Here is a 16656-nt window from a genome sequence, read left to right as displayed (position 1 = left end):
AACTTTTTAATTGTTTGTAAAATACTCTTATCTTAATTCCATAATCATATACAACATTAAAACTCAATATTTATAATCATTATCATTATAAAAACCAGTACTATGGTAAATGTAAAATAATTTTTAAGTGATATTATATTTTATTTTAATTATTTATTTGAATTTTTACATTTTATATGTCAATCCATAATATTATTTTTTGAAAAGAGATTATTAGTGTAAATGAATTCTCTGTTAGAGAATTGAATGAGTATTTTGAAGGGATATTTCAATCAAATTGATTGCATCTGTTCTTACCTATGATTTTTATTTTCAATATATTTATTAACTAATAATGATATTAATAATAAATAGAATATAAATAATTTATAATCAATATATAATTTGATACTAAATTGAACAAAGTTTATGTATTTAAATATTCACAATTTATCAACAATTTTTAACTATCAATATATCAATTATTACTATATGTATGGTGTAAACGCTAATTTATTACCTAATTTAATACAATTATACTGTATAATTGATAATGTATTGTATGTTTTTAATTAAATTTAATTTATAGAGTATATTGATTCCTAATATGAGATTTGTATAATACATACATAAAATTTTGTGTAATTATTTGTCATTAAACTGTACTGTGATATAAACCTATGATTTTTAATATCATTTATAAATAATTTATGTTAATTTATGTAATACCAAATTTATACTAGTACATTTACATTGTATTACTTATATACTGAAAACCAATAAATTATTTCTTAAAATTTGTATTTATTTTTTATTCACTAAAAATGTAAGTATTTTTCTATTAAAATAAATGAAAATCATTTTTAATTGAAATCTAAATTTTAATTGAAATCTAAACAATAGTATGAAATACATAGAAATGATAGCATTTGAATAAATCGATAATTTTGTTCATTAAGTGTTGCGATAAAACATGAAAAGCAATGAGTTATCAGTCAATGGCTAATAGTCTTTCCTTCTTTTCTTATCCCAATCGTCTTCATTTGGTTTGTGTGTCGTCCAAGAAGTTGGTGGCAATTCTTTGCGTCGCTGATCTCTTCCCGAATCTGATTTCTTCTTTTTCTTGTTGTCATCACTTTTCGATGACTTTCCAGAACCTCCGCCGTCTTTGCCATCTTTGTCTTCTTTGCCATCTTTGCCATCTTTACCGTCTTTACCGTCTTTACCGTCTTTACCATCTTTGCCATCTTTGTTATCTTTGCCATCTTTTGCATCTTTGCCTTCTGATCCCTTGTCAGCTGAAGTTTTGTCCTTAGAGTCAGACTGTTGTTCTCCAGTGTCTGACTTTGTCGCTGATTCTCGGTTTTTGTCTTTACTGTCGTCTTCTAAACCTAAATATTTAGCTCTTCGTATTTGTTCTTCAGTGAAGTTAGGATCCAAAGAGCAGATTCTATCGACTTTGTGACAAATGGCACAAATGGGAACTACTTGTGTTTTGCCATCGATTTCAAGTCTCACGCGAACCGTTTGATCGGACTGTTTGTCAAATGAAGCCGAATAGGTATATCCGGGTCTCTCATTGACATCATTTGAATCCTTCTTTTTCTCCTCTGATTCACTCATATCTCAAGTTTTCACTAATTTATGTAAACTATTTAATCCAACAGTTTTTATATTAAATCATATATTTTAATTCAAAGTAGTTTTTAGTTGTTCGCGACTAACAATTAAATCTACAATATTGTCATATTTATAATAATAAATATTAGGCTAACAAAAGTAATAATTGAAAAATTGTGCATTTATTATAAATACATTTATTTAATACAATTGAAACAACTCAAGTATATTGCAAATCAATACAATTTTATATTTAACATAAATTTTTAATTATTAGTTCACATTTATTTGATAAAATTAACATTAAATTGATTAAAAATAACTCTTAATTTTAAGCAAATAAACAAAGTATTGATTATATATTTACTAAAGCATTAAAAAATATTTAATATAAACTGATAATATTCAATAAAATATTTACTAAAAACTAACAAAATCTTTATTTATAATATAGAAAAACATCCATTTTTTGTGGAATTCTTAAAAATATTATATATTTATAATTTATTTTGCATTGCATTTAAATTAATATTATCAAAAATAAGTTGTTCATTGTTTAAAATAAATATAAAATATTCATCGGCTTAAATAATTTTGAAATTAGTTATCGGATTGATTTATAAAAATATTTTTTTGCAATAACATATTTTTTAATATTAAATTATTTTTACTGTTTTGAACCTTTTTGAGTCTATAACTATAGCAGATATAGTTAATATTTTTACAGATTTTTGAAAATTATTGCATTATATTTAGACAAAATTCTAAATATTTAATTAAATATTTTTTCATGCTTTAATAATTACTCTTAAATTTATAAATTTTTTTTTTTAAAACTTATTTCACTCTTTGAGAAGACAGTCATAAAATTGAATGAAAAGTAGTGGATTACAGGTAAGTAAAAAACAACTGTTTCGTTAGTAATTATACATTGAAGTATCCAAACATTTTTGGTCATATATGCTGTCAATTGTTATTTAAATATAGTTTACTATTCTATGATTGTTATTACAACAAATAAAGATTTAATATATAATGTAAATGTATTTAATATAATAATTATATTGTATTTCAAATGTGTTGTGATTTGAATTTTTCCAAAAATAAATTAAAATCTTATACTAAAATAAATTATATACACACTATATATACTGGTAATATAAATTATTATATTATTTTAATAATTATGATTTTACTTTATGTATTCAAAACATAACAAAAATAAAGTATACAAAACTAACACAATTATATCTCACAAGTACTATACTATTATCAAATATCCTATTATCTTATATTTTATATTATGGTATTTAAGTGTAGAATTTGACTGAAAGTTGAAAAAATCAGTTACTAAGTCAACAGTTATCTTACATATACAGGTGCTCTATGTTTTAGCATCCAATGTTGTGGAGTAGAGTCAATAGAAAATAATATTACAGTTATTATAAATATTTAGTGAGTGTAAGTTTATGTATTAGATATAATGTATGAATTTTTATTATACAGTATTATCATACAAAATGTCTACAAGATATATAATGTTTTGGTTTTATCAAATAATTTCATAAAAATATTGTTATAATATTACTTTAATGAAAGTAATTTTACGCTTAATTTTTAGGAAGTATTAGTCATACAAACATTTGAATTTAATTATTATTTCTGTTAATTTTTCAGATATGACTTTGAATTAATTTTTAATATTGACTGTTACATCATTCAGTTATTATTTTAATAATTAAAATTATAAATATTTTTGATTATTTTTTAGTTATTATTGTTATCTGAATAAAGAAAATAAATTTTATTATTTGACAAAAACATTACATATTAATTGTATATTTAATTTTTTTAAAATTTAAATTTATAATTATACTCAAGCGATTAATATTATTATATAAAACTTATATTAATATACTGTATATTTTATAAGAATACTATAAAATTTAGACTTAATAACTTAAATAGATTTATTTATATAAATTCACGAAACTGTATACAGTTTTGACTGATTATTAGTTTTATTTTTAAAATATTTTGATTTTTTAGTTACATTATGTTTGGTAACAAATAAATGTTTGACAAGAAATAAATTGGATTTCAGTGAAAAGTGATGATAAATATAAAACTCAAAAGTTTTATTTTTGTTTAAAGTAAGTGTTTATTTTTAAAAAATAAGTAAAACTGGCCCAACATATAGAATTATCGGCTAACTATAGGCCCCAAAGTGAACCGGTATTTGTGTGGAGGTGTCCTAAATTGGTTTGTGTGGTTCCTACTCGACATATGCCCACTACTATCTCATATAAACACATGAATTTACTCAAGAGTTGTATTATACTACTTAATTTTCTTTTATGGGTATGTATACATTTTGATGGATTAAAATCAATTGTTTTAATATATTTTTTAAAAAATCAATAGTTGTTTGGATGGGCTATTCTTGGTATTGGTATATGGTTACGGGTTGATCCAAAATCATATGAGCCCAGTCGGTTCATTGACACTGATAATATACTTCACGCCTCTATGATTATGATTATTACGGGATTTATCATATTATTGCTGGGCTTTGTTGGTCTCATTGGTGTCATCACTGAAAATCCATGTCTTTTAGCTACAGTATAGTATAATATTATTATATATTGTTATATAAATATTGATTTATTCAAATATTGTATATGATATTTATAATATTTGATATAGTATTTCACAATATTGATATGTCTATTTGTTATGCAAATCGCTGCTATTGTTTTGGGAATATTTCATGGATTTGGAGAGAGAGTAATAGAAATTTTTATATTTAATATTATACAGTACTATACAATGCTATATAAATATTAACATAATTTACCATCATTTTGATAGATGACTTATATTGATATAAGTTATTTTCATTTATTCACATTTATTATTATTATTATATTTTTATTTAGTTAGAAATATTTTCAAATGAGGAGATATTACAAAACCTACAACAGGCGCAATACAATGACCAGTCCCGCAGATTTCTAGACTTTTTTCAAGTTAAGGTATTTACTAATTTTTAAAATAATTATTATTGTATTATTATATATAAGTCAAACATTTTAATTATTTACTAAATTTTAGTTGGGATGTTGTGGCGCTCAATCATTCAATGATTATGCGAGATATGGTATGACAATCCCTACATCATGTTATTTGTCAGGAACTACATATGTCAACGAACAGGTTAGACCTAACATTCAAATTTAAGTGCTTTATTGCATTAATTAGTTGATTTTTTTGCTAAAGTAATAGATAAATAAAACTTAATTATTTTACTAATAACTAATGTACAAAAAGTAGATATAAAAATGAGTATGATAGTGGTATCATATATGATTTTGTATGTATGTACATGTATTTTTATATAATTATATTTAAGTAGTTTTAAGTTAGAAAAAGTAGTTTTATAATAGAAAATATCAAAAATATGTTGTATTAAAAATAAACACATAAAACAAATAGTTATTTAAATGAAATATATTTATGAAATGACAGGCACTATGTAATTCGTACTCACAATTAATATTAGTGGTAATAAATAATATTATATGACTTTATTTTCATCTATTAGATTATATCAATATATAGTAGTTATTTACTTATGTTTGCATTAATTCCTAATAATTAACAAATGTTTATAATGTTTAGGGTTGTGGTCGAGCCTTACGAAGATTTCTTGAACTCAGATCCGGAATAATTGGTTTATTGTGTTTGTTCTCAGCGTTAATACAATTATTATTGATTGGTCTCTCTATAACATTATTTTGTGCCAAACAAACTACTATTGATTCAATGAAATAGTTATCAAAATTGTTAGATAATACTAGTTTAATATCAATGACACTAAATTTAATAATCTTCATTTTACTTATTATATTAGTTAATCATAAAATATATTTTTTATATATAATAAATACAGTAGCATACTATGACTAATAATAATTATTTTTTAAATATTAAATTTTAAAAATTTAATTACCGGTAATTATTTGTTTATTTTCAATTTTATTACAAAAATAAACTAATGTTTCAATTTAATCAATTTTTATAAATAAGTTTTTAACAAGGTTTACACTATATTTTTAAATGTAATTTATAAATAATTGTAAAGATGAAACATTCAATTAGTAAACTCTTAATAAAATAAATTGTATTAATTTTGAAAAATTGTGTCATCGGGTATATAAGTTATAAGTTTATATACATTAGTTATTTAGTAGAAAATAATATTAATTAATTTTAATTTGTTTTTATAAAAGTTTTGTTTAAATAATAAAAACATCAACTTTATACTATTACTTAGATTATAACCAAAACTACAAATACTTATAATGATAAACTTTGATAAATTATTTATTAAACAAACATTTAAATAAACTACTGGTTTTCTCAACAAAAAAATAATTAACTAAATTTAATTCAAACAATTTATTGGACATTGCTAGATTATATTTAAACAATGTAAAATTATATCATAATGTTGTTGAATCAATAACACATAACAAAAAATTATAAAATGCATTTTAATTTTCAATTTGTTGTCAATCATTGAATTATCGTTAGTTAAGTGTTAAGCAATACTTGTTTAAAACACAAACAAAACAATTTAATACTTAGGACTTAAATAAAGATTAATATTTGTTAAATATGTAACAATAGTAACAATAGATATGTTATCACTTGAACGCCTACCACAACACCACAACATATTTATCTGTATTATTCATATATTTAACGAAGTATTTCCGTTGCTCTAAGATATAGGTGCCGTTACATTGCATTATTCAAAGGTGTCTTCATTTAGATATTTCATATGTGCGACACTTTTTTGTCCATTTAATTGTTTCAATCATTAATAATATATGCTATGATTAGTTAATAAGTTAATATATAACTACAACAATAATGACTTCATTAGATCCAGCGGTTGCTTGTATTAAATACTTGCTTTTTGCCATCAATTTTATAGTTTGGGTATGTATTCAAAATTTATTTTACAAACTAAGGTGTGGCACTAATTATATTTATTTTAATTGTTTTATATTTTTAACAAACATGTCATTTAATTTATAATTAAAAAAATAAATTGTAAATTATTAAAAATATTAATAAGTAATATTTATATCTAAAATTGTTTAAAATTTATTTTTTATCTGTCAATGGGATAGACATTGGGAGCAATTTTATTGGGAGTGGCTATTTGGGTTAGAGGTGATGGTGGGCTCTGGGAGTATACGGATAATTTAGATATTGAAAGATATTATATCGCTTGTTACTTATGTATGGCTGCCGGTGCCGTCATTTTGGTTATCGGTTTTATCGGTTGTCTGGGGGCTGCTATGGAAAGCCCGTGTATGCTTATTGTCGTACGTATTATTCATATCTTATTTAAAGATTTTATTTTAAAAAAATGTATTTTTAATATTATAAAATTACAGTACTTTGCATTGACAGCAGTGGCTATAATACTGCAAATAGCGGCCACAGTCCTCGTGTGGAAGATTGCCGGAGGAGACCGAGTAATACAAATTAATTTACGATAATAACAACAATAAATTTATGTTAACTTATAATTTGTAAATACAGTTACAACGTGTTTTGTCGGATGAACTTAAATGGCATATCGATCGCCGTAACACTGATGAGACGTCCCGAAGATTCCTCGATTTGATCCAATTGAAGGTTTGGCTTAATTTTAATAAAACTATTTCAACTTTATTTCTATATACTATATAATTGTTTGATTTGAATAAAATAGTTGGATTGTTGTGGTGCCGAAACATTTTTGGATTATCAAAAAGTCAATCAGGATATACCCGTGTCGTGTAATAGTGAACGGACTAATAATATTCAAATAAGAGTTAGTCACTAATAAAGTCTTGTTTGTTTCAAAACATAGATTAATGTTTATATAAATTACTTAATATTTAATTATTTATTTTAATAATCAAATACCAGAGTTGTGGTGAAAATTTGCGTCGATTTCTTGAGATCAGAGGTGGAGCTATTGGTGGCATTTGTGTGGCACTAATTCTGGTTGAAGTCGGATCCATAATCTTCACGATGTGTCTGTTCTTTGCTATGAAACAAGAAACCAAACCATTGCTTCATAACTACTAAAACACATAAATTATACAATTTTAACGATTGTTTTATATTTTATTTTATAATTTTCATCTTTCAATTTAAAGCATTTACTGTATTATCTATTTTAAGTTAATTTAAGTCAAAATAACTTTTATATTCATTTTTATTTGAAAAATATACTTATTTTATTCAATAATTTGTCAAATTATTAATTTGGTAAAATGTGCATGTACAGTTTAGTTTGTCTATTAACCCTATCAATAAACTATACAATACTTTACTGTAGTATAACATAAAAATTATACTGTAGTATCATATTATGATAAATAAATTTTATTTAATAAAATATCTCACTATTAATTTAATTATTGGATATTATAGTATTTGCGTGCAATTCAATTGAAATATTATTTACCGGTTAATGAAATGCTTGACATCACAACTCATTTTCAACTATTTTAGTAATTGAATAAAAGTAAATGAAATGTCAGTATTACTAAGTTATGGACCAAACAAATTGATTGTCACAATACTGATGTCCACAAACTTGTTTCACATAACAATAATCTTGTGGTCGATTGAATCCACAATTATAGTTATGTTTGTCGCTCTCGAGCAGAATCAGACTCAACTGGTTGTCTATAACTTCTTATTGATGATACCATTACTGGTCTTTGTTATCGTTAAAACAAAGTTTAAACCCGTAAAAGAAAATTTAGTTTTTTCAACAGAAAATATTTAATTAGAACCTAAAAAACATATATCCATCAAAATTATTGCGCGGAAACACCTAAAACCCAACTAAAACCTAACCTAAATACCTGAGCTCTCATAATATAATTATATACAAATTATAACAAAAATTAATATTAATAAACATAAAGCGCGTGAATAAAATTAACATTTATAACTTTGATAATAAAATAGTATTGTTGTCATTTCTTTATAATACTTTTAAAAACAACTAGTTGTCCACGCGGAACATAAGCATCTAATTTTATAGAATTTATAAATTAATTGAACCACAATAATAATATGATTTCAGAACATAAATCCAAAATATGAAGGTTAGATAACATGACAAACACTGATTCGGTAACCCAGTACTGTATAGATTAGATTAGGTTTACTTTGAAAATTAGGTTAGGTTGCGGATCGAAAACCAGGTTAGGTAACGCGACAAACACTTATTCGGTAACCCAGTACTGTATAGGTTTGGTTAAATTAGCATTGAATATTAGATTAGGTTGTGAGGACATTGACACATAAATTCATACAAACATACAAACATTTTAACTTTTATAGTCGTATAGATAATACTATTGTTTATTATATAGTCATTGATAGCAATATTCACGCGCTTTATGTTTATTAATATTAATTTTTGTTATAATTAGTAAATTATATTGTTATGTGAACTCAGGTATTTAGATTTAGATTTAGTTTTAGTTAGGTTTTAGGATTTTCCGCGCAATAATTTTGATCAATAAATGTTTATTAGGATCTAATTAATTGTTTTCTGTTGAAAAAAATTAATTTTCTCGTAATGGCCTAAACTTTGGTTGAAAATTTGAAATTGAAAAACTCTGCTTTTTATCTGAAGAAATATTTATACAATAGTTTTGCCACAATTGCATTCTTTACCATATTTTCAATTTATTGGTTTTTTGTCCCGAAAAGTGATTTCAAGATAGCAATCGGCAAAAAAAACTTTTGATGTCTTATTTAATAAATGGAAAGATATTCTTAAAAATTGTTTAAAAAATCCCAAACATACGACTATTATTGACTTTGAAAAAGCAATTATAAAACTCAATCAATTTCAACAAACTTATGATTGTTGTGGTTGGAGATCAATACAACAATATGAAAATTACCCGACAAATTGCCATTCAGTTTCAGCACTTCCCGATTGTGTCATTGATTATCGATTTAATAATATTAGCCAACAATCCTGTGAACTAACACTTAACAGTTGGCAACCTTTGTTTGGTATCTCTCATCTGTTAATATATGTATCGGTTTTAGTCTTAATTATTATCAATTGTATTGCAATACATATGAGAAGAGTAATCATTAAATCTCGACGATTGGAGAGAAATCTCGATTAAACAAAACAAATGAAAACTGGACTAACTTTTCATTGTTTTTAACATTTTTTTTTTAATTTTTAAATCTCAAATAATAAAAATAATATTTGATTCAAAAACAATCTTATTTTAGTTAAAGCATATTTTATTTTATTTTTTATAAATTACTAATTAATAACAAACTAAAATAGTTTGATTTTAATATGAAAATATCTTTTAATAACTTTTTATATAAATAGTAATTTAAACTCATATTAATTAATTAATTAATAAAGAAATATCAATATATTTGTAACAAATATTAAAATTAGCGCTAAATGTAAGATCCGTTTGCAAACATTGCATAAAACACGTGACAATAACTGCAATATTTAATAATAAATATTAATATAAAATACAAATGATTTGTAAAACTTGTGAAACACTTAATAGACTTAATATATGTTATTATATGTTATTAAATGACATCAATCAGTGATTACAACATTTGCTTAACAAATGTTATCATTAAATAGTATATCATTTGATGGATTGACTGCATTTAGAAGTGGCCACTAGTTTGCCGCCAATTACCGACACATTGAACACATTATGGCTAAAATATGTCGATTGTTGAGTACATCTCAAGACATACCACACCAAACATTACAGATCGGCGATCGTCTAACCGTTGGCCGCAACCGATGCTGTCGTATACGTGATATAAAGTGTTCCCGAAGTTACTGTGAGGTCACGTTTGACGGCAACAAAGTTTCAGTAGTTTATTGCAAGTCTAATAAAAGTGAATACCTTTCAAATGGACAGTTATTATCGGGAATTGGATTTAAATATAAAATAGTTTTTATTGAAAACAATAACAATTTGAATGTAAATGAAGTGATTGACAAATCTTTGGATTCATTTGATGATACCATCGACTCTGCAAATGATTTCAAATGTATGACTTGTTTTATATCATATCATATATTATATTAATATTTTTTTTTTAATTATTTCTATTAATTTGTAAATTCAGCGATTGATAAGTTCGGCAGCGATGACAAAGTGGTCACAACTGGTGTCACCCAATGGATGTCATTGAATGCAAATCGGGTTCATATTTGCAAATTTCTCGGCGGCGGACAATGCAGTAAATTTGTGGCCGCTTTTGATTTTGACGAGACTTTAGTTTCACCCAAATCGGGAAATAAATTTGCAATTGATTCGAGCGATTGGAAACTTTTGGATAAATCATTGCCGAAAAAAATTGAGAAACTGGTTGAACAAGGATTTCGTTTTGTTATCTTTTCAAATCAATTGGGTTTATCTCAGGGAAGGGTTAAACTCGAGGATATTCAACAACGTTTTGAATCAGCTCTGACTGCAATTGGCTGTCCCTGTCTTGTAATGATCGGTGCATTTGATGATATTTATCGAAAACCGAGACCCGGTTTGTGGCAACTATTGGCCAATGACTTAAATAATGATATGTTAATTGATATGAAGACCAGCTTTTTTGTTGGTGATGCTGCCGGACGTAAAAAGCAATTAAACGGCAAATCAGATCACAGCGCAGCAGATCTATTGTTTGCCGCCAATTGTGGTCTAAATTTCTTAACTCCCGAACGCTTTTTAAGTGATGTAAAGCCAAAGGGTAGAGAAGCGAACTGTGATACAAGTTATGCGGGTTTTCCTGTCACTACATATCGGCCCAAAAAACAAGATATGACTTTTATAGCTTCACATATGGAAACCGGTAAACAATATAAAGATATGACTGATCTATTGGCCAACTATTATAATCGTCTTCATATAATTGTGTTTTGTGGTTTACCCGCTTCGGGAAAGTCATCCTTATATTTGAATCATTTAAGAAAATTTAGTTATTATTATGTGTCCAGAGATGAGTTAAAAACGATGGAAAAATGTTATAAGAAGTGTGAATCACATTTAAGAAGTAATGAAAACTGTGTCATTGATAACCTGAATGTAGATCTCGCGAGTCGTAAACAATGGATATCACTCTCTAAGAAGTACTCTGCGATTCCTTTGCTTTTTTACTTTGATATTAATGTAAACCAATCACTTCATAACAATAAGTTTAGACAAATCATAGGTATTAATAGTCCCGTCACTGACCTCGTGATTAGGTCTCAAAACAAAAACTTTTTGATGCCGTCGACATCGGAAGGCTTTGAATCGATTTATAAAATTAATTTTGTGTCCAAATTTAGTAAACCTGAAAACGAGTCATTGTTTTTTATGTATTTAGCTGAAAGATAACTTTTATTTGTATAATATGTTCATTGATTTTTAATTAACTCAATTGTATTATTGCGCTATAAATATACAATTAGTTTGTGTTTCTATAATAAAATAATTGCCTCAATCCTTGAAAATAATAATTATAATTAATTCATAATACTGTATTATATAGTGTAGTATAACCTGCTTAACTATTATGATATTAAATAACATTTGCTATTAATAGCCTCAATTTGTTTATGTTAATTTATAAATCAATTACCAGTAAAATGATAAAAAAAATATATTTTTAAATTTGTATTAAATTAGTATATTTCATAAATATTATTTTCTTAATTAATATTTTATAAATAAATAAATTTATGTAAATCTTTATTTTTGAAAAATGTATTAAATTTAACATCAATAAATTAGGTCAAAAAAAGTTTGACTGTCAAACAATGCCTTAATATTATGCAATTAAAGAAATAAAAATATTTATAAAATATGTACAATAGATTAAAATAAATAAATTTAAAATTAAGTAGAAATACTGAAATCATAAATTCATATCTAATTATAACATCAGTCGAGATATGGGACGATATTTGGCACAACTTTTTTGTTGAATCAGATTTGGTCTTGAATTTGGAAACAACACAAAGTTGTTACCAATATTTTTGAGTTTAAATATTACAAGTTTTAAAAAAGTTTAAACTGAATAATAATTTTTTTTATTATTCCCGATGACCTGTAAGACAGCCTCTGGTTGACCACAATGTTTCAGTCAGATGTTGGCGGAAGTGTTGCGAGTGATATGTCTTATGTTTTGGACATCGTTTGGCTTTCGACCACATATCGAGACATTCAAAAAATGCCTATAATTTATTTGATAATATTAGATAAATAGTACAAATATGTAATTCAAAACTTTTTTTTTAAAGTAAATAATCATTCAATACTAACAGTCCTTAAAGAGCACTTGGAGTCAAATGATTGTTCCTCAGAGAGAACATTGAGGAACTTGTAAGCCCTGACAAAACGGTGACCACATTTCCAGACACCAGTTCTGTGACAATCATTTGTAATTAAGATTACATTAATGTCATCTTCACTATAATCAAGACATTCATATGAATGTAAAGTTAAGTGAATTATTAGAAACGTTGAGATTATAATAATTACAATTTTTGTCATTATTATTATTATTATTATTATTATTATTATTATTATTATTATTATTATTATTATAGTATATTACTGTATCATTTGACTACAGGCTATAACAGTGTTTTACAGTATATGACAGACTGAGAGAATCTCTCAAAAAACAAGAATTCATATAAAACTTTAACATATGATATATACTGAAGAGTTAGTGAAGAGACGATTTTGAATACTAATCAATTTGAATACAGCACAGGTATGTTAGGCTTCATTGGATTTACCTTAAGATCCAATCATTGCTAATCATGTATGCAATAGTTTTATTGACGTCAGCAAACAACTATATACAGTATATTATATAATAATAATACTGTATTAAAAGCATTCAATTTTGGTTTTGTCTATAAAGTATATGAAAGCAAACAACCCTTTGTGTAAATATATATAAATATTTAACAATACTTTTTCTAATAATTACTTAATAATACAATACTGATATAAATAGTTGTATATCAATTCATTCATATTTTATATATATAATATATACCTATAGTATATTTATAAATCGATAAATCAATAGTACATATGTTCCTTATTTGTATACAACAGATAATTTTTTGAGTAAAAAGATTATTATAAAGTTTCTAAGAAATTACATTAATATTTCATATTATATTATTAAATATTATATCAAATTATATGTTATTTTATTCATTTTTAGTTTAACTATTAATTATATAAAATTGTACTAGCTTAAATTATTTGAGTACATTTATTGAAAATGTATTTAATGTATGGTAAGTAATTTATAATTACATTTAAAATAGTCTTTTTTTTAAATTATTTACTAAATAAAATAAATACAGTATAAACTGATATTAACTATTAATCATTGGTGATTATAATTAATATAATAACAAATATTTTTAATTTAAATTATTGATAAGAATATTATCAGATATTTTTGTTTGAAAATATTTATAACTAACCATTTTTATTATAAAGTTCATAAAATAAACTTTGTATTATATACAGTACAATATATTGATATCTATATGATAAATCTATATATGACTAATAATAGTAAATTTTAAATTATATCCACAAAAAATATAAACGCAATAATTAATAATTGGATCGGATTATTACAAAAATTATTAAATAATGGCAAAAATATGCGATTTTATTGTTTTATTACTTGTTATATTAATATTTATTATTAATGAATCAATCAGTGCCGACATATCACATGAAAATTGTAGTGAAGTATCGTTAGATCCCGACGAAGAACGCAATGCGGTATTTAATTTTATTAATTAATATAAATATTTATTTATTATTTAATATATTATATGATTTATGACATTACAAAATAAATGTTTATATTTTAAATATAGTATTTCAATAAAAAAAATGCATAAAAAAAGAAAATATAGTACTTAAGTAATAAAATGATGTAATTTGGCACAAATAGTGTTTTAAAAAACTTGTTTAAATAAAAAAAATGTTAATTTAATATTTAATTAAAAATAACATCATTTTTTAAACAGATTCAAATTATAAACTCGAGAGGTTTTAAAGCCGAAACACATTTTGTAATCACTAAAGATGGCTATATTTTGGGAATTCATCGAATTGTTAATCCAAACAATACAGTCGATGCCAATCGTAGGCCAGTCCTCTTACAACATGGTTTGCTCGGGTCGTCCACCGACTGGATAATCAATTCTCCATTTCTGAACGCTTCCGACTATCACATGCATAACAGCACATCTGTTGGCAATAATTTAGGGTTTGTTTTATCGCAAAATAATTTTGATGTTTGGCTATCAAACTCTAGAGGAAATACTTACTCAACAAATCATACGACACTTAAAACCAGAGGTTTCACTAAATTAATAAATTTAATTTTATTACTAATTGAATTTAATTCACAATTATTTTAATTTGCAGATAAAAAATTTTGGAAATTTACTTTTGATGAAATGATTGCCTATGACTTACCTTCTATTATAGATTACATACTAAAACAAACAAATCATTGTAAATAATAATAATTATTAATTATTAATATATATTGTTATAATAAATATATTTTTAATATAAATATATTTCATATAACAAATATAAATATGACAATAGCTATAACATAATACAATACTATAGTTTTTTAATATACAGCATCATTGGCTTATATCGGTCATTCTCAAGGAACAGGTATGATAATTATTATTCAATATATTTAATTTCAATATACATTATAATAAACATTAATAATTATATGCATTAAATATTATAGCAATAATGTTTGGTCTGTTAGCCTCACGACCAGAATATTCTCAAATCATTGATCCGTTCATAGCTTTAGCACCGGTTGCTTATGTGTCTCATATAAAATCTCCGATAAGATATTTTGCTGAACTTTCCTCTGCACTCAGGTTTATCATCATTACATTCACTTATAATTCAAATAATTATTTTAAACTAATTTTTAACATTAGGTTTATTGGCGGAGAATTTTTACCATCAGATAAATTTGTCAGACTATTGGCCGAAGAGTTTTGTGATAAAAGATTGCGATTTATTTGCTCAAACATACTGTTCCTTATGTCTGGTTTTGATGAAAATCAATTAAATATGGTATTTATAATTAAATCTAAAAGAATGTTATAAAATAATAATATTTTACTTAAATATAAAAAAAGTATAAATATTATTTATAGACTCGTTTAGGTGTATACTTCACGCACACACCGTCGGGCACCTCGAGCTGGAATGTGGCACACTTTGGACAGTTAGTTGAGAGCTCAACATATCGTAAATTTGATTTTGGAAAAGACGAAAATGAAATAATTTATGGCCAGAAGACACCTCCTGATTATGATTTGAGTTCAATTAATTCAACTAAAATTGCTTTAATTTATTCATTAAACGATTGGTTGGCAGATATTAATGACGTTAATGTCCTAAAACAGCAACTCAAAGGTATTAGTAATTGTTAATTAAATTTTTTATCACTTATTTGGGTAAATATTGCAAATTGATTGCATTTTTTAATCAAAATATCAGTGCCATTAATGTATGATTATTTGGTGCCAAACAACAAGTGGACTCATGTGGACTACATCTTTGGCAAAGATGCCGGAGTTTATGTCTATCCAAAGATTTTAGACATTTTAAAATAAATATTATTTTATATTATTTTCACAAATCTATTATTATTTTCTAATTATTATCACATAAATTATTTTGTGCCAAAATTTATTATGAATTTTATTTGAAAATTGTTGAGAAAATCTTAAATAACTAAAACATTTTTTACCTAATTCTCACGTTTTGGCTTTCTTTTGTAATACTTTATATAAATTAAGTAATAATTATTGTACTCTAATAAATTAATCAGTGTAAAAATTAAAAATAATATTTAATTTACAAAATAAAAATTAATAATTAATAA

The 16656-nt window shown here is 24.5% G+C and overlaps 6 protein-coding genes across 6 annotated transcripts; 4 read left to right on the top strand and 2 right to left on the bottom strand.

Annotated features, from left to right (window-relative positions):
- Positions 1–882: 882 nt before the first annotated feature.
- Positions 883–1654, bottom strand: LOC128952272 (high mobility group nucleosome-binding domain-containing protein 5-like). Its single transcript, XM_054297631.1, has one exon. The coding sequence runs from the start codon at positions 1600–1602 to the stop codon at positions 982–984; it is 621 nt and encodes a 206-aa protein (XP_054153606.1). The 5' UTR covers positions 1603–1654; the 3' UTR covers positions 883–981.
- A 1380-nt stretch (positions 1655–3034) lies between these two features.
- On the top strand, positions 3035–5508 carry LOC128952536 (tetraspanin-4-like). Its single transcript, XM_054297944.1, has 8 exons — positions 3035–3084; positions 3649–3752; positions 3819–3960; positions 4024–4221; positions 4306–4386; positions 4539–4634; positions 4714–4815; positions 5281–5508. The coding sequence occupies exons 3-8, from the start codon at positions 3886–3888 to the stop codon at positions 5431–5433; spliced, it is 705 nt and encodes a 234-aa protein (XP_054153919.1). The 5' UTR covers positions 3035–3084; positions 3649–3752; positions 3819–3885; the 3' UTR covers positions 5434–5508.
- An 863-nt stretch (positions 5509–6371) lies between these two features.
- LOC128952535 (CD9 antigen-like) lies at positions 6372–7805 on the top strand. The gene is made up of 6 exons (XM_054297943.1): positions 6372–6606; positions 6801–6998; positions 7071–7151; positions 7219–7314; positions 7391–7492; positions 7591–7805. The coding sequence occupies exons 1-6, from the start codon at positions 6538–6540 to the stop codon at positions 7750–7752; spliced, it is 708 nt and encodes a 235-aa protein (XP_054153918.1). The 5' UTR covers positions 6372–6537; the 3' UTR covers positions 7753–7805.
- A 2419-nt stretch (positions 7806–10224) lies between these two features.
- Positions 10225–12200, top strand: LOC128952531 (uncharacterized protein F21D5.5-like). Its single transcript, XM_054297940.1, has 2 exons — positions 10225–10746; positions 10825–12200. The coding sequence occupies exons 1-2, from the start codon at positions 10401–10403 to the stop codon at positions 12069–12071; spliced, it is 1593 nt and encodes a 530-aa protein (XP_054153915.1). The 5' UTR covers positions 10225–10400; the 3' UTR covers positions 12072–12200.
- Positions 12201–12769: 569 nt separating this feature from the next.
- LOC128966513 (uncharacterized) lies at positions 12770–13202 on the bottom strand (the record flags this gene model as incomplete). Its single annotated transcript, XM_054313363.1, has 2 exons — positions 12770–12910; positions 12999–13202. Coding segments are annotated over 2 exons (345 nt in total), but the record flags the coding sequence as incomplete, so codon positions are not given.
- A 1100-nt stretch (positions 13203–14302) lies between these two features.
- Positions 14303–16448, top strand: LOC128952533 (lipase member J-like). The gene is made up of 8 exons (XM_054297942.1): positions 14303–14498; positions 14750–15083; positions 15153–15242; positions 15381–15416; positions 15499–15637; positions 15701–15839; positions 15923–16184; positions 16269–16448. Exons 1-8 carry the CDS (start codon positions 14364–14366, stop codon positions 16382–16384), a joined length of 1251 nt encoding a protein of 416 aa, XP_054153917.1. The 5' UTR covers positions 14303–14363; the 3' UTR covers positions 16385–16448.
- The last annotated feature ends 208 nt before the right edge of the window (positions 16449–16656 follow it).

Source organism: Oppia nitens, unplaced genomic scaffold (assembly GCF_028296485.1).
Source record: "Oppia nitens isolate AA-2021 unplaced genomic scaffold, nextdenovo-longstitch-racon4-pilon3 scaffold1_pilon_pilon_pilon, whole genome shotgun sequence".
NCBI classification, from domain to species: Eukaryota; Metazoa; Arthropoda; class Arachnida; order Sarcoptiformes; family Oppiidae; genus Oppia; species Oppia nitens.
Note: the sequence above shows the minus strand (reverse complement) of the source record. Positions and strands in the feature narration are given on the sequence as shown.

What these genes read in the sequence shown, in the direction of transcription:
- LOC128952272 (XM_054297631.1), bottom strand. Translation starts at nt 1,602, where the DNA reads ATGAGTGAATCAGAGGAGAAAAAGAAGGATTCAAATGATGTCAATGAG.
- LOC128952536 (XM_054297944.1), top strand. Translation starts at nt 3,886, where the DNA reads ATGCCCACTACTATCTCATATAAACACATGAATTTACTCAAGAGTTGT. An exon ending in ATCCATGTCTTTTAGCTACA is followed by an intron (nt 4,222 to 4,305) that starts GTATAGTATAAT and finishes TATTTGATATAG; the next exon opens with TATTTCACAATATTGATATG. An exon ending in CTACATATGTCAACGAACAG is followed by an intron (nt 4,816 to 5,280) that starts GTTAGACCTAAC and finishes TATAATGTTTAG; the next exon opens with GGTTGTGGTCGAGCCTTACG.
- LOC128952535 (XM_054297943.1), top strand. Translation starts at nt 6,538, where the DNA reads ATGACTTCATTAGATCCAGCGGTTGCTTGTATTAAATACTTGCTTTTT. An exon ending in TCGATTTGATCCAATTGAAG is followed by an intron (nt 7,315 to 7,390) that starts GTTTGGCTTAAT and finishes TGAATAAAATAG; the next exon opens with TTGGATTGTTGTGGTGCCGA. An exon ending in CTAATAATATTCAAATAAGA is followed by an intron (nt 7,493 to 7,590) that starts GTTAGTCACTAA and finishes ATCAAATACCAG; the next exon opens with AGTTGTGGTGAAAATTTGCG.
- LOC128952531 (XM_054297940.1), top strand. Translation starts at nt 10,401, where the DNA reads ATGGCTAAAATATGTCGATTGTTGAGTACATCTCAAGACATACCACAC. An exon ending in CTCTGCAAATGATTTCAAAT is followed by an intron (nt 10,747 to 10,824) that starts GTATGACTTGTT and finishes TTGTAAATTCAG; the next exon opens with CGATTGATAAGTTCGGCAGC.
- LOC128952533 (XM_054297942.1), top strand. Translation starts at nt 14,364, where the DNA reads ATGGCAAAAATATGCGATTTTATTGTTTTATTACTTGTTATATTAATA. An exon ending in CGGTCATTCTCAAGGAACAG is followed by an intron (nt 15,417 to 15,498) that starts GTATGATAATTA and finishes TAAATATTATAG; the next exon opens with CAATAATGTTTGGTCTGTTA. An exon ending in ATGAAAATCAATTAAATATG is followed by an intron (nt 15,840 to 15,922) that starts GTATTTATAATT and finishes TATTATTTATAG; the next exon opens with ACTCGTTTAGGTGTATACTT.